This window comes from Sphaeramia orbicularis, chromosome 6 (genome assembly GCF_902148855.1).
Source record: "Sphaeramia orbicularis chromosome 6, fSphaOr1.1, whole genome shotgun sequence".
In the NCBI taxonomy this organism is placed as follows: Eukaryota; Metazoa; Chordata; class Actinopteri; order Kurtiformes; family Apogonidae; genus Sphaeramia; species Sphaeramia orbicularis.
Genome location: NC_043962.1, coordinates 51262870 through 51288644, shown reverse-complemented (window position 1 = coordinate 51288644; position 25775 = coordinate 51262870). Strand labels below are relative to the sequence as shown.

At 40.6% G+C, this 25775-nt stretch overlaps 1 protein-coding gene across 2 annotated transcripts in view; it reads right to left on the bottom strand.

The window, feature by feature from the left end:
- Positions 1–25518, bottom strand: part of cttnbp2 (cortactin binding protein 2) — a 290602-nt gene extending 265084 nt beyond the window's left edge. The window contains exon 1 of one of the 2 annotated variants that reach the window (XR_003935538.1): positions 25031–25518. Coding sequence is in view for 1 of the 2 variants with exons in the window: in XM_030135577.1 (XP_029991437.1) it covers positions 25031–25159 (129 nt within the window). In the remaining variant the exon portion in view is untranslated. The remainder of the gene's footprint in view (positions 1–25030) is intronic. The other variant, XM_030135577.1, reaches the window with a different exon arrangement.
- Positions 25519–25775: the final 257 nt, after the last annotated feature.

The following is a 25775-nucleotide window of genomic DNA, read 5'->3' as shown; positions in this document are numbered from 1 at the left end:
TTAGTAGTTAGAGGAGGCCGATAACCGATATTTGGAGCCGATATTCATTTGCAGTAAAAGTGTAAAAATCGGCGTGAAAATTTTTGAATAATGCAAACACTGAACTTCGTTTAAATGCCTAAAACATGTTTATTTAATCAAACAAATAGAAAATAATAGCTCCAGAAGTGCATGGATTTCCTAGACTCAGAAGCATCTCTTATAAAGTTGAATAAAAGCTTAAATAAATAGCTCCCTTAAATTTTTCCACAGTAAATAAAGTAAAATTTAAATAAAACTATAATGACTTTTCTTTGTTTTAAGTTCAAACACAACAAAAATACAGGGAGACTCTTGTAAACTCTTGGGCCACATGCTGACATATGCTCAACTCATCATGCTTCATTTATTACAGCATTTGGGAAGCCTTTAGTTGATTTCATTATTAAATTTTATATTTTACCATTCGATAGCAGGGACCCTGTCATTAAAAACTATGTTGCTACATTATTAATTATTAATATGACAAAAGCTACATAAAAAGTATAATAGTGGCTATGAGTGCAGTTAAACTCCTGACAGAACACAAACAGCCTTTAGGGCTTTAATGAGCCCACACAGTACTTAAAATATTCCACCATGTTCAGATAAATCACTTCTGAATTTTACTCTTTCTCATCTTCACTTTAATTTTCAGATCATAGGACTAGAAAGCTCACAACACCATTAGTAGTTCTGAGTTGTACAGTTCTTCATGTGACTTTAACGCAAACACACACTATTACATTACATACCAACACAGTCTCATCCCAAATAGTCAGAAATCGGCGCATGCGGTCAGAGCCCCAGAGCGGCACTATTTGACGCAGGTGGGTACCCCTTCCCACCCACCCTGTGGGTACACACCGCAGAGAGTCGAAGTTTTCTCGTGTGAGAAGCTCCAGAGAGAAAACACATGTGTCAAAGGTAAACGCAGAAAACTCTTCTGAAACTGTCCTAAACATCCCTGTGCTCTACATCTCACAACTACTACTAATGTTTCAGAAGAACGTCAGAGCAGAGTAACCATTAGCGGCAGCTCAGCTAACTCAGATTACCTCCTGACATGTGTGTGAATTAGACTGCTGATAATATGGAGATGGAAACAGTCTGTGATAGAAAAGCATGTGTGTCGGATTAAGAGAGAGCGCCGAAAAAACTCAGTTCACTTGTTTTAGGGAAGCACGCTAAGGTGGAGTCTGATGAGCTTTTACCAGAACAATAGTTCATCAGTCTGGCTCTAAACGCTCTATGTATTAGTAATGGAGAAAATGTATGTAGAACACAGTCTCATCCCAAGTCAGTCCCAGTCTGTGTGTGTGAGGACAGCTTCCGCCTCAACCAATCAGAGGGCACAGAGTGGATAGTGCAGGAGAGAGAGAGAGAGAGAGAGAGAGAGAGAGAGAGAGAGAGAGAGAGAGAGAGAGAGACAGAGAGAGAGAGAGAGAGACAGAGAGAGAGAGAGAGACAGAGAGAGAGAGAGAGGGGGGGGGGCGCGGCTGCATCTGAGCCGAAAATAACCCAGTTTTACATTGATTTCTTAATATCGGCCCGTCGGATTAAAAAAAGGCCGATACCAATATTCGTCAAATTTCCAAATATCGGCGCCGATAATCGGCCCAGCCGATAATCGGTCGATCTCTACATGTAACACTGTAAAACTAAGGGCATGAATCACTGGTCTTCCATCAAGGCTGAGAATGTTCAAAAATTCAGAGTGTACAGTAGGGGTTATGTACAGGACACTTGTTTGTTTTGCCTCCATGATCATTTTGAACTTGTTACTTCCTGAAATGGGTAAAACATGATTAAACCATGCTTTGTAAATGTCATTTGCTATTGCATGGTGGAAAGGGGGTTGTATCATTTGTATGAAACAGGAAAATATGACAAAGTGTCAACAATAACTAAAGAACAAACTTCCAAATACCTGAAATGTAGCTAAACCATAGTAACTGAAGTGTTTATGAGGCCTCAAAACTGATGTGGACTGAAGACTAACTTAAGTCTGATAAAATGTGAAGTAAAATACTTCACTGACCATTGTCTCTTGTGCTGTCCCGTACATAACCCTTCCTCTCATACTTCGCAACCTCAATCACCATTAGAACATGAGCACATGTTCTAGTCAGAGAAAAAAAGAAGTGAAAAAAAGTTTTTTATGCATGATGCAAAATTCCCAGCAAAAAAAATCCACTTTTCAGGTACCATGGATATGAAGCTTAAAACATCACTTATATTCCACACATCCGGGGTAAAACTGGGTCTACACTAATGAGATGGGCCATGAGATGGCCATCAAGGCCATCAGTTCAAATCAGTAAATCCGAATGTCAAGATTACCTTAAATATATTAAGGTGTCCCGTACATAACTCCTACTGGCAAAAAAGTTATGTACGGGACACTAGGGCTGTGCAATTAATCGAAATTCAATTACGATTTCGATTATTACACGCAACGATTACAAAAATTATGTAATCGAGAAAAAACGATTATTAATTTTGAGTTGTTTAATTCATGCGCACGCAAGCTACCATGAGCTGCTCTGCCCCGCCCCCCTCTAAGCTACAGCTGCCAGCTAGCCAGCAGGTCCACCCCAAGAGGAAAGTTGTACCTAGCAGTCTGGAAAAATAGCAGGAGAATCGCAGCAGAACTGCTTGGTAAACAAAAAAGGCAAGTCAAATTCAATTGTATGGAATCACTTTGGGTTTGATGAAGAGCAAAAACCCATTATGTGCAAAAAGTGTTTCGTAGTAGTGTCCACACCGACCGGTAACACAGCAAACCTTTTTAACCATCTAAAGTTCAACCACCGCGACCTTTATCATAATCTTATGAAAAACTAAAACATAAAAAAACTCTGTCTACAACTTTGTCCGCAATGCAATCTTCAGTCTCCGAATCTCTTTACGCTGCAACTCCCGTATTAACCTAACTGAAACCTCAAGACACGCCACTGAATTTACTATGTTTCATACTACATTGAACATACTTGAATTTATAATTTGCACTTTTTTTTTTATTGCTCCAGTTCTATGGCAAGTCTAGAGCAGTTTAATTCCAGTGCACTATTTGTTTACAAAAGGAAACATACTTGAATTTACAGTATACTTATTTGCATTCAAAGATTTTTTTGTTTCGTACAAAAGTGAACATACTTTGTTCTAATGGTTAAAAGCTTTATTTATATTTAAAGAGTATATCTTACATTGTTTTGCAAGAAAAAAATAAACAACTTTAAGGTTAACAAATAATCGTTTTTAATAATCGTGATTTCAATTATTGCTAAAATAATCGTGATTATTTTTTTTTCTATAATCGAGCAGCCCTATGGGACACTCTTTTTAAAGATGGATAAGGATCACTGAATTGTTCTTTGTGCTATGATTTCTTCTTGTGAAGATTAAAGCAGTTACTAAACACATTCTTCCAGTGAAATATAGTTGCTCTAGTATTCAAAAGATATGAAAATTTGAAGCATGGTTATGTACGGGACATGGCCAGTTTAGGTATGTTTCTTGCACTGTCAGATTTTGGAGATGGGCAGAAAGGTATTTCCAGCATGGGCTTCCTAAATTCCTTCTTTACAGTGATATTTTGGTCAATCTTCATCAGTAGGAAGAGTATTTGGCATAAACTATGAAGTCAATATCAAACCCTGCTTGGATGGAAAAGGCATGTTCCACACTGAAGTGGTTATGTACGGGACATTCCTGACGTGCAATGTTTTAACACTTACTACTGGCCTATTTCTAAGATGACAAGTTTCACATTTGGTTGTTTACCTTCCTCTGTGGTAAAGGACTGTAACTGATGTATTTTTTGGCCTTGCCTCTCTGTTTTTATTTCAAGATATCATTTTGAAATTAAGTGAAAATTTTGGTTATGTACGGGACAGGTGAGAACGTCCTCAACAGAGGCACACCAATCACAAACAAGTTGGTTACTTGATGGCTGAACTAGTTATTCTCGATAACAGATAAGTATTGAATGAAATTGAAATAAAAACCCATAAAAGCCTCTATTTCTTATCATCTAAGGGACAAAAGATTTACAGGGTCAAAAAACCTGTGCAGCGGTTACGAAAACATGTTTTTGAAAAACTGCTGTCATGATGTTAAGATCCATAAAATGTAGACCTAAATTGTTCTATCACTGAGGCAATATCATAGAGTATTCAAAATCATTCAATATGTAAGCAATTGTTTGGCTTTTTAAACAGGGCAAAGGGTTGAAAATTGTGATTACCCTTTCGTTGACACAAAACTGGCAAAAACGGGTTATGTACGGGACACAAATGGAGTTGAAGAGGGAAATGTAGGGATTACTGACCGAATTTTCAGGCGTGCACATTGTAGACAATGTCCAACACACCAGGTAAACAGTTCAGAACATGTCTATTACTGTACATTTCTGAGATTCACCATGGTTACAAGGAGTTTTTTTTAAAAATTGCAAGTATTCTTGAAACACCCCACATGAACTGTACTGCAGTTTCTTTTACTGCTCCCTCATACATCAGCCTGATTTGAATAAATTACACTGAACTTTGGGTGCGATGGAAACGCAATTACCAGGAACTCTTTTACCCCAAATAAGTTCCTGGTAAATAAGTTCCTGGTAAGAAAGTTCCTGGGCTTTTGGTGGAAAAGGGCCTTATGTGAACTTATACGTATATGTATATATATTTAACTGTTTCTGCTAGAAGACAAATTTCATGTCTTCCAAAAACTAACTAAAAGAAAATGATGATTATACACTACCGGTCAAAAGTTTTAGAACACCCAATTTTTCTAGTCTTGTATTGAAATTCAAGCAGTTCAAGTCCAATGAACAGCTTGAAATGGTACAAAGGTAAGCAGTGAACTGCCAGAGGTAAAAAAAAAAATAAAAAAATAAAAAAAATAAAAAAGGTAAGGTTAAATAAAACTGAAAAATAATGAACATTTCCGAATTATACAAAAAGGCAAACAAGGAATGGGTTAACAACTTAAAGCAGCTCTGCAGCAATGGAGGTTGATCAAGCCTCAAAAGTTGGTGCTACCAATTCCTACAGGTGTCTCAACATTTCTTAATTACTTACAACCCCCTCTGCATAAAAGTAGTGTTGGAACACACTTTGGTACCATACCGTAGTGAGCATTATTTGAACAGTATTGTACTGCAGAAAGTAGTGTGTTACTATAAAAATGGCGAGGAAAAGGCAATTAATGATAGAAGAGAGACAGACCACTTAAAAACACTTAAAAATGTAGCTCTTTCCGAGAGAGAAATTGCCAAGAAAGTCAAGGTTAATTCACATGTCCACCATTATCCAATTTAAGATTATTATATCCGGTGTATATCAATGTTCTTATTTCATATATCGGCTGTTATATCGGTTATCGGGCAATATATCGGATATCGGCTTTTTTTTAGCCAATATCCAATATTGGTATCGGCCCCAAGAATCCATAATCAGTGGGGCATTCTATTATAATCGGCTGTTGTTTTTCCGGAGTTTTTCCCATGTACATGTTTTCATCATGCCAAAATTACTGAATAAATAAAAGGATGCTGTACCTCCATCCTTATGTATGGTGACAGCGTAGAATATGACGTAAAACTGCCCAAACATTTTCTCTGTACTTTCTCTAAAACAAAATTCCTTAGAGACGCCCATTTCTCTCTCAGTGACAGCATTGTTCTGTGTTTTCCTAAACTCATCTGAAGAATCGGGTTGGTCAACATTCCAGAGATTGTTGTGAAGTTGTAAAACCTTAGATGCTATAGTGTTCTTCCAAAGCAGAACCTCAGTGAGGAAAATTAATAAAATTCTTGGCTTGTGAGTTTTACAACATGCTGTAACTTCAGAGAGTAAAGGATAACACTGTCTGGTCAGTGACAGGAGAATTTCCAGTTGCAGAGGTGACAACTGGAATCACCGCCCTATCCAGCCATAATACCAAAATCTGGAAGCTCTGAATTAATACTATTTTCGTTATTAGGGGGCCAAGCCCGTGGGGACTGGGGGACGTGTATGCCAGCATACACGTTCCACAGTTCCAGCGATGCTGTGGAACCCTATTGTTTGGGGGCCAAGCCCGCGGGGACTGTGTATGCCAGCATACACGTTCCACAGTTCCAGCGATGCTGTGGAAACCTATAGTTTTTGCACGGATTTTTTTAATCATTATTATTATTATTATTATTATTATTATTAAAAATGTGAAAATTGTTAATGAATACATTTCTGTAGCTAGCTAAAAAAATGTTAACCATTACATATCTCAGACAAATTAAATGCTATCAACACCAAATATTAGATACTTGGCTGACATGTCACTGTGAGGGTATGAGCCAAATCTGACGAATGTTAGCCTCTACTGCGCGCTGCAAATATGTGAAATTTTCACTTCTGAAACGCTTTTAAAGATTTCTATGAAATTAAGTGGGTATGATGGGGGGTCACTCCTGAGACCAGCTGTAAAGTCTGGTAATGATTGGTCAACGTGAGTGTAATCTATTACAACAAATCCCAGTCCCACACATTCCTCCTTCCACTCTACTGGTGCATTTGTCCCATTACAGTGAATACAGCAGCTCAGACAGTGGAATACTAACTACAACTGTAAACCCTTATGAAGGGGGCCCAGCCTCCACCAGCTCAGCCCCAGACCGTTGTTTTTTGCTAGCTAATAAACACATATTGTTGCATATCTTTTTCAAAGTAAATGCTATCAACATTAAACTCAAAACACTTGTTTTAGAGGTCAACCAGAGGCTCTGTGCCAAATTTGGTACAAATCGGACAATAGGGGGCGCTATAAACAGAGAAATATCAAGTCACAAAAAAGTTAGTCCAATTCACACGAAATTCAGTGAGCATGATGGGGGGTCACTCCTGAGACCAGCTGTAAAGTTTGGTAATGATTGGTCAATGTGGGCGTAATTTATTACAACAAATCCCAGTCCCACACATTCATCCTTTTGCATTCCTAATGCATTGGTCCCATTCCAGTGAATGCAGGGAATACGGCTCAAACTGTTACTGCAGCCTCAAGCGTAGATGGTAGAGCGCTGACATTTGGAGGGTTGGTCCAGATGCCTGCACAGAACTGAGACGCAAACAATTATATATGTCCACCAGCAGGGGGCGATATAACCAAAGACAATGGATTTTGGTCTATAACTCCCACACTGCATATCGTACATTAAAAAACCTTATATCCTCGGATTCCCTGAATAGGGTTGAATCACATGGGCGTGGTCAGGCAGATTTGGGGGACAAAATTGGGGGCAAAATTGCGAAAACTGGAAAACCTCCTTTTTCAAACTCCTCCTTGGGATTTCATCCAATCCACGTGAATCTTGGCATGTGTACTCTTCTCATAGACATGTTACTAAGTTATCAAAAGACTTTTGTTCAGTCAAAAAATGTGAAAATTATGAATGAACAAATTTCTGTAGCTAGCTAAAAAAAAATGTTAATAACATATCTCTGACAAATTGAATGCTATCAACACCAAATATTAGATCCTTGGTTGCCATGTTACTCTGAGGGTAGGAGCCGAATTTGGCGAATGTTGACCACTAGGGAGCGCTGCAAATATGGAAAATTTTTATCTCTTAAACGGCTGAACCAATTTCTTTGAAATTTGGTGGGTATGATGTGGGGTCACTCCTGAGACCAGCTGTAAAGTTTAGTAATGATTGGTCAATGTGGGTGTAATTTAGTACAACAAATCCCAGTCCCCACACATTCCTCCTTCCACTCTACTGGTGCATTTGTCCCATTACAGTGAATACAGCGGCTCAGACGGTGGAATACTAACTACAACTGTAAACCCTTATGAACGGGGTCCCAGCCTCCACCCGCTCAGCCCCAGACCGTCGTCCTTCAGGGCCGACTTCCGTGGGCTCCATAGGGCCTGGGGTCTGAGTGGGCAGGGAGGCATGGCCCCCGTTCATAACTGCTTGCAGTTCTAGTTAAATTTATTATTAAATTATTAAATGCTGTTGCAATGTAGTTATTTTCTTTCTTTAAAAATGCAGAACAGAAACCGACCAACCCACATGCTGTTTTTCATAAACACGCTTTCCTCAACGTAGGATCGGGACCAAAAATCATCAGTTATTAGAGTAAAATACCATATAATACACTGTAAAATCCAATTAGTATTTACTTTAAAAAGCATGCAAACCGACTGCACTTAAAAAAAACAAGTAAAGAGAACTAGGTATTTTAAGTTGTACTAACTAGTGCTTCCTTTGTAGAGTACACTTATGATTTTGAGCAACTAAACCAATCCAGTGGAGTGACGAAGAATCAAAATCGCCTTTATTTGCCAAGTATCTTCAAAAGAATACAAGGAATTTTGCTCTTTTTTCTAAACTATGCTCTCTCTGTACAACAAGCACTAAAAACAACTAAAACAGAGTTTAAATAGGTAAAAAAATAACTTTGTACAAAAAGTATATAAACATTTAATTTAAGTAGTGCAATTAAAAAATGTGCAATGGAAAAAATGTGCAAGGAGAAAAGAGCAGTCAACATGAGGTCTTTGAATTATTGTTATATTGCAGGTGTGTACTTGATAACTTACTTCAGATGTTACATGTTCAGCTTAGTAAAGACTACTCAGAATTACTATATTAATCTACTAAAACATTGCATGTGGAATTTACTCTGTTTCATCCATATAATACACTTGGGACGAGCCACTACAAGTTGCCTTGCCACCCCCTTTGAGCTATGAAAGGCTTGAGCCAGCCGTGTTTCCACTGCTTCTCTGACCATTCCAGAGTCCCTGACCTGTTACCTCTTCCTGTGTTCCATACACCACAAAACCAACAAGTAGTATTTAAGAATAGCCTATAGCCCTGTTCTTAGATCCTTAGAGATTCTCAACCATTCCCTTTTGTCACGGTTCCTTTAAGTTAAGCCAGAACACCATTTCTTAATACGGCCATTTTGAAACATCATGAGTCAATGTGGCTTTGCTCATTCTGGTGTGGGAATCCTTATAAAGTATTTGGCTTGATTTTTCTCTAACAGATCTAGATTACATCGGTACTTTAATCCTAGGTTTAGAGTTAAAGTTAAGGTTAGATCCAAGCTAGACTCAATATACAGCGCAAAAGTCGAGTTAGCAGGTTGCCCTCAGTGCCCCAGCCTGTGTGCTAGACTGGTGCATTGCTGAGCAGGAGAGACTGAATGTTGCTACTGCGCATGCTCACTACTACTTCTTCTTTGAATGCGCAGTGGGAGTGAGACTGTGCTGGCTACTTACTTGCCTACTACTTGTAGCAAATGAGCTTAGCTCTAAATTGGGGCTGAGCGATATGGAAAAAAATCATATCACGATAATTTTTTTCATATCAGACGATATCAATATGTATCATGATATAAATCAAATCATTATTTTTGTCAAGCTTAAATTTTACATTACTCATAAGTTAGCACTGAAGACATCAGAAGGTTTATTTTGGATTTAGATATGATTTATTTTCTGTCAGAGGTTGAACATGACAGATGTGCTGAAGAACAATATACAACTCTTTCAGATAAATAAAAAAGGTACATACATTTAAAACTAAACTAAAAGTCTTACCAGCAGACAAAAGCTTTCAAGTTTTACAAGCGAACACAAGCAAAGCAGACCATCTTCATGAAACACTGCCAGCAGTACATGGGGGTGCATTCCAGAAGTACTGTAACTACTGTAACTGATATTAACAACAAATACTGCACATGGGTTCTGCTTCTGTCCACCCTGCTTGTACTGTGTGTGTTCCGCTTCAAGGTTCATGTGGAAAGGCGAGTGTTTGTGTTCTTCACATAAGCTAGATTCGTTTGGTATACCTCCATATTGTATTGAAGGCCCTGCACCAAAATGGTTTGCACCCTACTTTTCAGTAACCCAGTCACCCAAGTTCTCTGTCAAATTTTCTCCCAAGGGAACACTCATTAGGGCTGGGTAAAAAAATCGATTTAATCGATCTTAGATCAATCTCATTTTAATTTTGCATATTCGATTAATAGTGGATGAGATCGATTTCTCAGAGCAGGACCGGGAATACGCGGAACCGCGGGCGGCTCCGTCTTGTGAACCCCTGGGGAAGACTTGGTCTAGCTCATGAAAAAGACGCGGTGAGGAAACCCCTTCCACTGGAGGTCCTCCGGCCTCAAACTCGAACCCGCAGTGTGAAGGAACTGGACGCCCGGCGAGTCGCGGAAGCCGGTTGTTCTTGGAATAATAACTTGGATCCATACTATCACCTATGGCTAAGTATGGAGTTAGAGGAATAGTAAAGCGACAATGTCCGACCGCCCCCCCCCCCGACCAACATTCACGGCGCGCGTGCACTCCCCTGCCCCGCTCCGCTCCAACCAACAATCACGGAGTGCACCCCCCACCCCCAGTGAGTAGAAACCTCCAGCCATAAAACAGAGTAAAGATGACGAAGTCCATTCTGAGCCACTGTAAAAACATGTTTCTGTGCCGTTCATTATTTCAGAGCATATTCAGCAATTTTCTGCTGAAATGTCATATTTATTTCCTTTCTAATGTCAATATTGATACCAGTATTGATGTGTTGCATGGCTGCGGTACTCAAATAATCAGGTTACAACTCAAAATTGTACTTTGGTATCTCTACTCTGAATCAATCAATTAATACTGAATCGAATCGATATTGAATCGAATCGTGATTAATCGATTCAGAACCTTATGAATAGAAATCGAATCGATTATGGAAATTGGCCATGATACCCAGCCCTAACACTCATTCTCTCCCGTTGCAGCCCAAACATTAGTGTGTGTGCTGCAGCTACTCATACACCTGTGCTGTGCATCAACCTAACTTGGCATGGCTCTAGTGTGATTGATTCGGTGTGTCACTACTTAATTGTGATTGGCTGTTCTTATGTCTGTCAAAACATGGACGAACGAATTCTATCGAAATTATATTGAGCATGTCTCATATTTCTATCAAGGAAAAGTTATTTCATAATATATATATTGCTATTGTTTTATCACCCAGCCCTACTCTAAATAAAGTAATCTTCACTCTAAACACTAAGTATATTGCATTTTTTTCACCATGCAAGTAACTGTTATTTCATAAATAACAGTCATAAGTGCATATTTTTGATAACCTAGCAAAGTTAACTAATGCAGTGTTTCATCTACCCCTGTGTCCTGCATCCCATGTATATGCATAAAATAAGAAAAGGACGCAATAAAATATTAATAATTGAGTCCCAGGGGACACAAAAATAAAACAAAATTTACTATCTTTTTTCCCCACAAGAGGTCAATAAAAATATCTGTTCGCATTTTCCTATGAGCAAGCTATTTAGTACATGGTTAGTGGTGCATACCTCTGTCCCATCTCTCTCTTTCTCTTCAGATTCTCACCCAGCACCAAACTGTCTCAATATTTGGGTGACCAAATGTCCTCTTTTGCCAGGAAATGTCCCGGAGCATCCGGGAGGTTTTTATAAATTAGCGAAAATGTCTGGTTTTCATTGTTTGTCACAGGAAAAACTCTTTAAATGTGTATATGTAGGTGCCAGTGCAATTTCGATGTCTGTCACTGTCAATGTTTGTGCAATCAGAAAAGTTCCAGATCCCGCTGGAAGAAAAGACTTTGCACTTTCCAGTGATATATGGGACATTACGGCAGTGAAAGGCACTGATCCACACCAGCCTGTGGATGTGGGGATGGATGGACCTGTCAACAGACGCACTATAGCATGTGTGGCAAACATGTGGCCTGCAGGCCAAAACCAGCCCACCAAAGGTTCCAATCTGGCCCACAGTATGAATTTACAAAGTGCAAAAATGACACTGAAGTTACTGAGAGTCAAAGGTGTCAAACTTGTCTTAGTTCAGGTTACACATACAGACCAATTGTGATCTCAAGTAAAATAATAGCATCATGACCGATAAAAAATGACACCAAATTTTCTTCTTGGTTAATGTGAAACAAATATCTATATATTATGCCTACAAATAATAATAATAAAAAAAAACATTAAATATGAAAATATTTACATTAACAAACTATTCTTTAAAAAAAAAAAAGTGACTAACCTGAACAAATATGAACTGAAAAAAGGACACAAGTAGACACACACAACAGCTTTTATGACACTTCTACAGCTAGAACACTCAAATAATTCCAAGCAGCCTGTTTCACTGAAATATTTCTCCGGGTTTATGGGCGCTTGCACAGAACACTACGGTATTTATATAGTGTGTGATCAAGTATCTTGAGGCGGAGCTGAGCATCCTCTTTTTTGGAAATCCAAATATGGTCACCCTACTCAATACAGATACTCAGGACAAACTCATGCCAGTTAAAATTGGGCCCAAACGAGTGAGCTTCAACTTTACAAAGGCACTTGATATCTGGAAAAAACAAAAGAAGAGGAGCCTTTCTGAACTGAAGGAAATTAAAAAGAAATCCAGTGACTAACCTCCAGAGTAACTGGACCATATGCCACTATTGTGATTTGTCTGTCACTCACCAGGAGTGCCACCAGTCTGGATCATGTCACCCTAACATGCTTTAAAATCATCATTCTTTCAGAATATCTGCATTTGTTCATTAAACAGTTTAGGAAAATATGATTGTGTTTTACCTTTTGCTTATGTATGTACAATGAAATATATGTGTGACATTGTGAATGATTTAATATTAAAGTTTTGTTTCGGAACTCAACAGTATAGTAGTGGGACTCGACAAAAAAATCAGGACAATCACCCGTTTCTGTTTAGTAAAAGTGGGCTATTACTCAGATGAAGTTGCAAATAAAAGCCTGGAGATTAATTCATTCCCGACAAGCCTTTCAATCGATCCCGAAGTCCCCCTTTCCCAGCAGCCTTCTCACCACCGCTCAGACGATTAGATGAGAGTTACGTATGGTCACCCGGAGCCACAACATGCCCTTCTGGCCACAGGGCTGAAGGGGTGACGTGCAAAGGGAAAGGGAATGCATCTTTCTCCCTGGCATTTCTGCACAGCAAGCAGGTGAGGAAAGCCAACACTAATTTGTGCCATGAGGCATTTACTGTGAGTAAGCAGCCTGGCCACCATTCAGACTCGCTATTAAACCCAGTCTGTTTCAACAGGACCAGGTCAGTTCACTCTGAGCCGCAAAGGGAGGATCATCTATTGTATCATCCTCAGACACTCGCTACGTATATACACAGAGGAAGCTGACGATTAGAAAAACAGGCCAAAGAGTAGAGACCGCCGTAATGACCTACATGGACCTCTGACCATGTTCAACATGAGGCCCTGAAGCGTCACAATACAGCAAAGCATTAGACATTTATAAAAAGAGATAAAAGATGCAACAAGATGAAAATGCCAAGGCAAGAACTGCGTCGCTGACAATCTGAGAACGCATATGTCTGAAGAGTCAGTCTCATATTAATCCCAGAACCAGAGAACATTCACTCACAGTGTCATGACTTCAACAACTACAATAAGATAATACACTGATCAGATAAAATATGATAAAATAAGATACGATAAAAGAGAATATAAAACATCAACAAGCCTAAGAGTTTCACTAATGTCTATAAACATTTCACCAAGATGTGCATTGTGGGAATCAGAGGTTCACAGTGCAACCATAAGATATCATATGGCTGCAACAAATACGACGCGGAAATGGCTGGAGCTCCGCTTCCGACAATGCACATCACGACAAAATTCTGAAGATGCCCGAGTTACCTACTGGCTCTGTTTGTAAACAAATGGATTGTTGTGGATTGGTGGAGTACACTTCAAAATTGCTCACAGTGAGGGAAGAGATTCAGGTGAGTAATCACAGAAAGACTTACGGATTCGTGATACTTAGGCTGACTTGTGTTTTCCAAACTTGATGAAAAATTGGTGACGAAAGTCTCCCACAGCTTAAAGTGTTGGATCTAGTGTTTTTGACTTCAGAAGCCTTTAATAAATTATAGAATTAGCGACACCCAATGCTCTCTGATGACCTCCAACATGTTTATAGAGTAATCTGAACCTCCCCGTATCTCACCTTAGAAATGACACCCATGTTAATGGCTCTGCTCCAACATGGCAGCATAACCAACATAACCACCCATAACCAACATCAGCCTTCCAGTTTTCAAAAATCCCACCAGACTTCAACTGAATATAGGGCTGAACACAGCAAAAAAACAGGTTTTCTACAAGCTGGGTCTTGTTTTGATCGTTATTTGGCTGGCAATGTCACCGTTATGAATGGGGTAATTATCCTGTAAAAATAGACTCCCAGAGACCAAAGTGGTGTCTTAAAACCAGCTCGTTCTGACCAAATAACTGCCCAAACTAGAAGCACTCGGAGAGCACAGACCTCCGCCAAGGCTGATCAGTGCACCCCCCCGTGGGCCCCCCCACCCAGGGTTTGTTTGTCTGTCTGTCTGTCTGTCTGTCTGTCTGTTAGTGTGCAACATAACTCAAAAAGTTATAGACAGATTTGGATGAAATTTTCAGGGTTTGTTGGAAATGGGAAAAGGAAGAAATGATTAAATTTTGGTGGTGATCAGGGGTGGGGGGGCCCATGGGGGGGGGGCCACTGATCAGCCTTGGCGGAGGTCTGCGAAGCACTCGGAGAGCGCAGACCTCCGCACAGACAAACAAACAAACAGACAAACAAACCCTGGCAAAAACATAACCTCCTTGGCGGAGGTAAAAACAGATATTTCAGTGATGGCTCTAAAAGAACATCAAACACATTAAATCCCCATATGTGAGAAGGAAAATGTTTGTCTTTTTGGCTTAAAAACATCACTGAAATGAACAAATTATCGAAACATTCACTGACCACAATTATTAATTACTGTGGCTTACAATTTTACTTCTTATGTAAATATGTATACAGTCTGTAAAGTTTTATAATTTTTGTACTGTTTATTTTTTACCATCTTTATGCTGAATGCACATTTTCTTTGCCTTGCACTTTGTCCTCTTGCTACCTTCAGTGTTCCTGCAACCACACCACACATTTGATACAAAAATCATCACTATCGCATCAGACTAATCTATATTATAAAAGCCAGGTGGCCTCCCTGTGCGTGTGTGCAAGTGTGCGTGTGTGTCTGCTTTATAACTGAAAAACTGGACAGAGCTACCCTTGCCTTTTGGAGTACTTATATATTTTGGGTCAAGGATCAGACAGGCAAAAACAGCTTATTTTTTGAGTTATTAGTTGTTTTTAAAATTACTATGGGCTTACAGGCAGGCCTCAGATGAGTCCATTCACAGCCCTAAATGGGGGGGCTGGATCCAGATCAACAGAACCACCAGAACACAACGGGAGAATCGGGTCTGGCTCTGATCACACACTAACAAGGTCGGTTTGGTTCTTACTGTGGCCTGGTTTCACTCTGCTGGTCCCCAGTCAGACCCGACCCAGTAATGTCTCCCTTTGGACCACCCCCCTTCACTGTAACAAGGTGACAGACCATTCTGCGCAGATTCCAATCAGATGGACTGGAGTTGAGCGGATACGGACTGTTGCTACCAGATCGGTTCGGGAAACCAGGACACCAGTGAGTCGCAATGAGCTGTCATGTTCAGTCCTGTGTAAAAGTCTACGGTCCATGTTGATGTCAAACAAAAAATAAATGAGGGCCACTACAGCTACACTCAGACTGCAGACAAATGTGTCCCAAATCCAATTTTTTGGCCCTATGTGACCTGTATCCAATCTGTTTAAGACAGTTTGAACTGCACAAATCCGATTTTTTCAAATCTGACCCAGGTCACTTTCATATGTGGTCCTAAATCCAATATGCATCCGATATTTTGCAATGCGACTTCAGTCTGAATGGTCAGTGCACATTTATCCGACCTTTCCAGTTACTCCCGTGATTGACACAGCAAACGTAGAGACCCGGAGGTACGTTATTTTGAGTTTCCGACTAGTTTAATGTATTTACTATTCCCATGCACACATAAACATCGCACTATTCACGCGCCAACCTATACTAGCACCACAGTGTTTTCACAGTCACTGGGCTTGTAGATCACCAAACCTTGAACCCAGCCACAGCAGAACTATTCAAGGCTCAAGGTTAAAGGTTCAAGGTTACTTTATTTATACCCATGGGTAGATTTGTTTTGCAGCAAGCTCTCACTCACTGCCAGTCGCTGCGTGCGCATGCACCCAACACAAATCCTTTGAAAGAATCACAGTGAAGATAATGCTAGCACACACATAATACATAAGACATTATAAACACAGTACACGTGGTCACATGATGGAACTTTTTCAATGGATTCGGTTGTGGGGGGCAGGAAGAGAGGAAGAATTTGTGAGGCAGATGGAGATGGGGGGGGGGGGGGTTTGAATGCCTGTATGTGGTGAGTCCTTGAAAGTTTCTTTGTGAATGAAAAATAAGAGACACAGACTTCTGTCCTTGTCAGTTCTTTCAGTCCTGTGTCTTGGCCTTGGAAGGATGTTTTGACTGCAAAGGAACAGATTAGACAAGAGTGGACAACTGCTTTACTGGCTCCCAGGAGAAACTAAATTAAACGGGGAAAAGTTATTTCATTTCTACTTAATTTCGTTAGAACTCAATTTTGTTATAAATGGACGTCAACATTTACCTCCTCACTTCAGAGCAGGTAGATCCCTGCACAGTTCGTCCACTTTTCCCTCAGTCCCACGATTTGCCAGTGCGCATCGATGGTTCATAGCTGTCAAGGGACCTGAGGCTTTTGAATTCTTGCACTTATGCCGAAAACAAGATAGTTAACTAACTGCATGTAGGTACAGGCTGGCAGGGACCAGTCAGACACCGATGAACACCAGTAGCTAGCTCATAGGGGTCTATATTCTTCATATCTCTGATCTTCTCCAAATACCTTTGCTTTGCAGTAGTGCTGACCTTCTCCCAATAGGGACCCCTTGCTTTCGCCACTGCCTTATCCATTCTTTTAAGTCTAAAATCTTGATTTATATGGCACTTTTCCTGTACTTCGGTATTATGCTGGTGCCCATAGCAACCGATAGCTTGTATGTTCAAAATGGTGCAGCCTTCTAGATATGTCTCATGATATGACGTATTTCCTCATTCCCAATTACGTCATGACCTCTTTTACATATACGGGTCACTTAAGAGTTGCATTCACTTCATACTCAAGACTGACAGAAGTTGCATTTAATGTGCAATATGAATGAGCAAGCACACACACACACAAAAAAAAAAAAATCGGATTTCACCAAAAATCCAAATTGTGCATTGAGACCTGCTGTCTTAACATAGCCTAAATTTCTTCCTAATCTATGTGTTACACCAGTAAGCTCAGTCAAGTCATCAAGTCATGTGAATGTGATGAAGCCATACAGTTATGCTGTTAAGCCCTTTCAAAGAAATATAAAAGGTAACTATGAAGGCATTCTTTTATGTTACTTTGGATTTCAATACAAAACAAAATGAAGGCCATTATATTTTTTCGTAATCTGTGTGTTACACCAGTAAGCTTAGCTCAGCTCCCCGTTTTATCAATTCTCCTGTTTCTAGGACCTGTGGATTCCCTATGACAGTAAGTGAGTGAGTGGGGACTAGCAAAGGGCCTTTCATTGACTTCTGACCTCTGATCTTCACAAAGGAGAAACCTCCCCCGACTGAGATTGGATTGTGGGTGGGAGTTTTATTTACATGGAGCAGCAGTATGGCGCATTCAGACCTAGGGTTAGGGTCCTGGTTTAGAGGAGGAAGGACTGCACCAGCTCCCATATCTCTGGACCACCTGTTCAGCTGGACACTAAACACACTAAATGTACAGCAGCAGCCTCGAAGCAGTTTTGAGTGCGCTCTGTAGAGGGGAGGTGGGGGGTGGGTAACTGGCTGACATGGTACTCCCAGCTATGCCAGCTGAGTCACTGAAATTAAGACCAATTTAGAAAGGTGTCCGGTGAACCAAGCCGTCTCCTCCACCAACTACCCCACATTTCTGCTCCCACTTTCACAACACCCCCAACCACCACCTCCTCCAAGGCCAAGTCTACTGCTGTTCACACAACTCCACACTAGAGATGTAACAATATGAAAATTTCAAATCACAGTTATTGTGACCAAGTACTTATACACACACTGGAATAATTTAACCAAGTTTTATTTTGAAAACAACTAATAAAATAACATGCACAATGTACTTTCTGTTGGCAGAAACATTAAAATATTAACATGTAAACATCAAACAGACAAATGTGCATTAAAGATGGCACCTTATGGCCATAGAAGGTAATTGCACTTTGTGCAAATTGTATATAAGAACCAAGAATATTTCTCTTTATATTCTGCGCTCAAGACTACATCTAGTCTTACAGATTTAAGAACTGGTACAGAAAGCACACTTTCACCATTTCATATACCTTATCTAGAAATCAAATGTGCATATGAAAGCAACATGACCACTTGTGTGTGGAGTGTTGGCCCCCTTTGCAGAAACTTTGTTTCTGCAGACAAGTTGACCATCCTCAATTCATATCCCCTAAGCATCAATTAAAAATCCAAAATACATCCAGACTTCCAATTTTGTCCTTTTTAATGGGGGGGGGGGGGGGGGCCCTCTCCAAAGCGCTGTCCGGGCGGGCAGAGTCCTGCACTGGGTCAGGTACCCACGAACTCACAAAAACATGCGGGGACAGGTAAAAAAAAAAAAAAAAGAAAAAAAGAAAAAGAATTTCTGAAGATACGGGAATGGGTAAAATTAAACCAAATGCAGGTGGGTAGCGGACTAGGAAGTGAACAAATGAAAGAAGAATGGATGAAAATAATTTGCAGGACATTTAATGATGATGATCATCTAATTTCACCGTGGCTGATCCACAACCACTTTGTTTTATTGTGAAGTGAACTTCACCTCTGTTTACATCCAGCCACAGACGTCATTGAGCAGCACACAATAGAGATTTACTGATGGTGTGCAGTTCAGCCAAAAATAAAGCCCTTAAAAGTGAGTTACTGTGTAGACAATGTGTTTAATCACTGGTCGGGTCAGGTTGGGTTCGGTTGCGGGTCTAACGTACGCAGGTACAGAATGGATATGAAAAAAATGCAGGTAGCAGATCAGGTTGCCATACTCAGCTCTGCGGGTACAGGTTTGGAAAAGTGGGCCCATGCAGGACTCTGCGTGCGGGTGTCTTCTGCCATGTTTTCAGAGGCTAAACATTGCAAATTGTGGATGTGTGCCTGGAGTGCGGCTGTTTCTCCAGGAAATAAGCAGTATTACCTTGAGTTTTTCAAAGTGCAGTAATTAAAAACGGTTTTAATGATAATTACCCCACCCCCTGAAGGGGAGGTAAGGGGTATTGTTTTTGGTTCTGTTTATCCAGAACTTCTTTGTTTGTTTATTTGTTTATTTGTTAACGCTCTAGCAGCAAAACTATTTCTTGAATTCTTATCAAACTGCGTTTATAGATGTCAGTGACCCAGAATAGATGTGGTTACATTTTGGGAGAAGTAAGTCAAAGTTCAAATCTTTTATAAATTTAAAAAAAAAAAAAAAAAAAAAAAAAAATTCTCCTATTTATTTATAAATGGGAAAAATTTCAAGTATCTATAAAAACATGAATTTTGTTTCAATTCACTTCAAACCTGGCACATATATAATGGCAACTGATGCCAACATCACGTCACACAAACATGACATCAGCTGGATTGATGCCAAAATAAGCTACAATACATGCAAGGGGCAGGGTTTGTTGTGCCTGGCACCACTTGTTACAATTTGAAATGGTAATACTAGGCGTCAGTAATTTTACCGCGGTTTATCATTATACAGGTAATCGTTACATCCCTACTCCACACATTTCAACAAATTTCATTTCAAACCTCAGCTGAAGACAAGAGGTTTAACATTTCAACACAACTTTAAAGATGCATTAAGTTGGATTTTATTTAGTTTGTACAACGGATAAAATAAGAGCTGCAATTGGGGGTGGGCAATATGGGCACAAAAAAAAAAAACATATTATTTATATATATATATATATATATATATATATATATATATGTGTATGTATGTATATCTTGTTTATTTTTTAAACTTTACTGAAAACAATAATCTGACGATATCTTTTAAAGCTATATCTCCTGATCTGGCATCTCACACAACACTTGGTAAAAATTTTAACATGAACAACCCACCTCGATCCAAAGCCCTGCCTTCTTCCCCCTGCTTGAGCTCTGACGCTCCCCTCCACCTGACACACACTGTGGAAGCGGAGGTGGAGGTGCGGTTCGCTTCGGCGTGGCCGCAGACCCCTCTCTCAGCAATCAGACACATCATCCACCTGCCGCGACTCCTGTTTAATTAGGAGATCCTGTATTTAAGGGTCTGGTCTGTGCAGCGCTGGATCATTGTCCTCTCTGCACCTCATCGCCCAAGGCGTGCATATTATGAGCATGCGGACTCCACGCACTGTCCATGGACATTTGAAGTTTCATTGTCATTTTCATTTCATGTATCATCCTACATCATCTTACATTGTGTTACACCATGTCCCACGGTTGTAAAAATTGAGCTTTGGGTGGATGTGTCTGCAAAGTCAAATACACCCGACTCCCAGACTTCATCTCCAATCTCGTGACAAAATCCGATCCAATCCTATCTTCTAACAAATGCCAGATTGGCAGCCAAGACCAATCGGATCATCCCTAAATGTAAGTAGACAAGAGACTTTCACTTAAGAATTACTGTCAAATTTGATGTTTTCAGGTTTTATGTAGAATATTTAACACCATGACACATTTTTTGCTTAGCTTTATATTTACCTCCGCCAAGGAGGTTATGTTTTTGCCAGGGTTTGTTTGTTTGTTTCTCTGTCCGTTAGTGTGCAACATAACTCAAAAAGTCATGGACAGATTTGGATGAAATTTTCAGGGTTTGTTGGAAATGGGATAAGGAAGAAATGATTAAATTTTGGTGGTGATCGGGGGTGGGGGGGCCCACGGGGGGCGCCACTGATCAGCCTTGGCGGAGGTCTGCGCTCTCTGAGTGCTTCTAGTTTTGCATATATGTTAGTTACTACTATGTCTAAAAAATAATTCTGTTTCAGATAAATGTCATGAACCTGACATGATTCTAGAGGGCTAATAAGGTGATTTTACCTGTAGTTTAGTTTTAGTTTACATTGTTCATGCATTTTTCACAACTAGTTTCACTTCTCCACAGAACAACATAGGGCTGCACGATTTTGGCCAAAACTAAAATCCCAGCTTTTTCCTTTAAAAACTCAATTTTCGATTTTTGTGTCAAACTACAAAAGACAGCATAAGTCAGCATGTCATTTCAATGGTGTCGTGTGATGGGCCCACAGACGTTATACCAATGTAAGTCAATGACAGGCATCAGTCATGCGTGTGTGCGTGCATGGACCATGTAATGTGAGTGATCCCCATGCGGTTATATTTAAATTGGGGGATTCGTGCATGGAAGAGACCAACCCAGGACACGCTGGAGGGATTATATCCCCTGAGCTGGGGTATGTGGCTGGGGAGAGGGCTGCCTTGGCTACTCTGATTAAGCTGCTGCCCCCACCACCCAGACCCAGATCAGAAGAACACGGTACAGTATGGATCTGTGCAGGACAATGCAAGATGAGTGATCCCCATGTAGTTATATTTGAATTGGGGGATCTGTGATTGAAACCACAACTTACATTGGTATCACTGCTGAGGGCCCATCACAGATTTAACGTTCGTGGTCATTACACAGACTTCTGTGAAAGACCGCTCTCACAGATAGAAGGAGGAGCGTACGGTATCCCGCAGGCGTGTAATAGGTGAGACATTTAGTGTGAGCAAAACCCCTGTGCAGAGATGTGTGAAAATGCGCAAAATGCATTTCCATTAGGGATGTAAACAATTAATCGCCTAACGATTAATTTTCGATAAGAATTTGCACGATTAAATTATTAATTGTCGGTTAATTGCCCTTTTCCGCCCGTCCACACCTGTCCAAAGGCTGCCGGTTTCTTGCGACTCTGCGGCTGGGATAGCCGGTCATTGAACCAGATCATGGCATAGACGAGTTAGAATGTCTGTATGGACATGGTGGAGCCAAACACAGACCGGCCAGTCTGTTTGTGGGAGTGGTGCACCCCCGAATAAATACACGCACAAATGCAGGGTCGGTATCGGAGCGTTTTCCCTGGAGGTTGGTGTAGTCTACAGTCAGTGAAAAGTTTCACTTCCACTTCTGCGGGGGCATGGACTGTACCGTACCCCCATAGTATTGGAAGTAGGACGGAAAGTGACTGACGCACGCACGCACGTACACATGCGGTTACCAATCAACACGCACGCATCCCCCCGGCCGTACTGCGCGTGTGCGAGTACTCCCCCCCCCCGACGAAACACACACACACATGCACCCCCACACACCGGCGAAATGCACGCGCATGCACCCCCCCTCCCCATTACACACCGCCACATCAACAGATGAATTCCACAGGAAACACTGACTGTATCCAATGGTTCAGTAAATCAATCATTAAGGAATATGACATGCTTTTCTCATTAAGTGTATAAACAATATTTACCTTTCATTCTTATAGACCGTCTTGAAAAAGAAATTCAAGTTCTAAGGAAAATCGCCACTTATCAATTAATCGTTTATCGATCGATAAGGGCAACCAACTAACAATTAATGAATTAATCAATAATTTGCATCCCTAGTTTCCATTACACTTTTGTGCTATACTTCCATATCGAAACGTCTCAAAAACCACCTCATGAGTGTAAAAACTTTTTTGCAATCTATCATTTTTTCTGACATTTTGGCGTTTCCATTACCAGTTTTCTATTGTGCAATTTACATTTGGGCATTTCTGAGCGTAATGGAAACCCAGCTTCTTTTACAACCAAGAAAACTGCTACATGCAAAATCTGTAAGCTGAGCCTGGCATGCCATGGGACCACTTCAGGTATGCATGAACATTTGCAGAGGAAACATGTTTTGGAAGATTTAGATGCTCCTCATAAGATAATTAGCTCCCATACTATTACTATGTGCATGTGTTAAGGATCATGACAGTTTAAAGACTAATGTCATTTTGTCTGAATTTCATGATAATATTTACGCAGCATCAAAAAGAGTAGGGGAGCCATGGACGCCTTTTTGCAGAAAAAGCAGACTCTGCAACATGCTACTGCTCTGACCAAGTCAATTCTAAACATGAAACATGAAATGCATTGTATCAACCCTGCAGTAAAGGTTTGTTAGTTACTTTTTGAAGTTCAGCAGTTACTGACTATTATGCATTGAGTATGTATGGGGCTATGATGGATAGTGAGTGGATGAGAAAGGTATGGGGGCGGAGCCAGTGAGCCGGTGTGTGTGCAAGAGGTGAGAGCAGGAAAAGAGAGAGACCGGATGGGCGAGACAGAACCAGAAGTTTAGTTTCCCATTCATTTTTCTTTCTGTTATTTCAGCGTGGTTGCAGCCACCAGGAACTGATACTGTTCTTCTAATAAAGCAACCAGTGTGGAATAATCCCTTGTCTATCCTTCTGACATCCAATCAGACACTACAATATTTTATTGCTGCAGTAAATAAGAGCCAATGGATTTTTTTTGTTTTGTTTTTTGGGGGGGGGCAGTTTGTGATCCAACTAGTCAACTATTGAAATAGTCATTAGTTGCAGCCCTAGAACAAATTTAATGTTGACTCAATTCAACAATTCAGTAAGTGATATTTCAGCTGTACAAGAAACATTTTGACCTAGTTCGTTTAGAACTGACCTCAAAGAGCTTACATCAACCTTTTTTTTTTTTTTTTTTATTTACGGCCTGATTAATAAGAGTTGTATTTGGTCCAGACATAAACAGATCATATGTGTATTTTAAACCAGTCAAATGAAGATCAATGTGAGTCACAATATCGATTTCCTTTAATATGTACAGATGCAACAATTAATTAAATGTCAACTGTTAAACTATAATCTCCATATTTCACCAAATCATTTTTGACAGATTTTTTTTTTTTTTTTTTAAACAAGTCACTTCTCTAATTTCAGCTTTTTATACAAAAGTATGTTGTTTTCATTTCTTTTAAACTGCACCTCTTTAGGTCTTGGATCAAACCATCTTGGGTTTTCTGAAAAGCTGATGGACACTTGACCATTTTAATGACCAAACAATTAATTAATAATAATGAGCTACAGCCCTTGTATCTGCATTATAGGTCTCTGTGTATGGTATTTATGAATTATTTTTACTCCATTCTGTCCTCCATCTTTACCAGCGCATACTGAATCTCCATTCCTGACCTCAAATAGTGTTTAATCATACCCTTTTGCGTAAACAATCGGATCACAACTCCAGAATGTCAGCGGATACTATAAAAACGCGTAGTCTGAAAAACCAGTGGAGGAGATGGCAGCTCCATAAAACCAACTGATCCAACCCTATGGAAGCCTGTGAGGATAAATCCTGTAGATTACTTAACAAAACAAACCGTTTTATACCCAGGAGCAGAACTAAAGTACCTATAAAGCGCATTTAAGCTGCAAAGACATCGAAAACCGGCAGTTACAGGAGGGAACAAGTCAAAGATCAGCTTCGACATTTTTTCTGTTTCTAGAATCTGCTTTCTGTTTAAACTCATGTACTGGTCTGACACATCAGCTACAACCTGTGTGTGCCCACTGTTGGTTTCTCTTCGATCAGACGCAGGATAACGTTACAACAGCAGCGGAGGCGAACAAAAGAATCCACAGTTAGATCCGGGTTTTCACACACGATCCACAATACCCGTGTGGATCCGGGCCACATTTAACTGGAGTCATGAATCACCCCGATCTCACACGGACCCCTTGTTTTTCTTCAGACATTGTCGCGGAGACCCAGCTGGTCACCGCTGTTGCTTCACCAGCTTGTGCGAAATAAGATGCGCACCGCATTCCGGTCGCTGATTAGGAGAATCCGCGCAAACGACGCGGATGAAAACACTACTGAGGACTGTGCATTTTCATAACCGGTGGTTTCTTACCGTGTCGACACTTCCCAGCACGGCGGTTGCCAGTGTTTGTACCGGAGGAGGCTGCTCTCCGCTGGCTCCCTCCGACGCCATCTTCGTACTGTAGCGGTCTACTGGAGTGAGGGCGCATCCGGCACGCATTAACTATTGCACTGCTGAACGCGAATGACGCCACGGACGGCCATCGACAGAAAAAGACTGATGATACAAGACAGACGAAAGGGTTGAGGCGTGCGGTAACGGGAAGGGAGAGAACGTTGGTTCTGTGGTCGTAGAAGGCTCCTCAGCGGTCGTGTAGAGTGTGCGGTTGCAGCGGGGAAGGGGCGTGTGCTGAGCGACGCGTAAAATCCAGATGAGAAGCCCTGGTGCGCTCCCAACTGGAAAGGCGGGTGCGTCCTGGCAGGCTGATTGACAGCACCATTTGTCGGCCTCCGTGTAAAGGAAACCAGGAGGCGGGTCCCAAACTGGGGTTTAGGGACCTCTAGGGGTCGGTGCACCAAAAACAAAGGTGACAGGGGACACTTGAGAAGGATTTTAGGAGGTGGCTGGAAGGTTAGTCTTGGAAATGGAAGAGGTTATAGCTGACTAGTTCCCCAAGTAACTATTTTTATTTAGTCTACCTTTAAGTAATGTAATTGATTATATGTGTGCACACATTGGGAAATAAAGCTGAAAAATCCAAATGCATACATTTAAACCTCACAACAGAACTCAACTCTTTATAGCCCACTGCCATTTTTATTGAATGTTTTTCTAC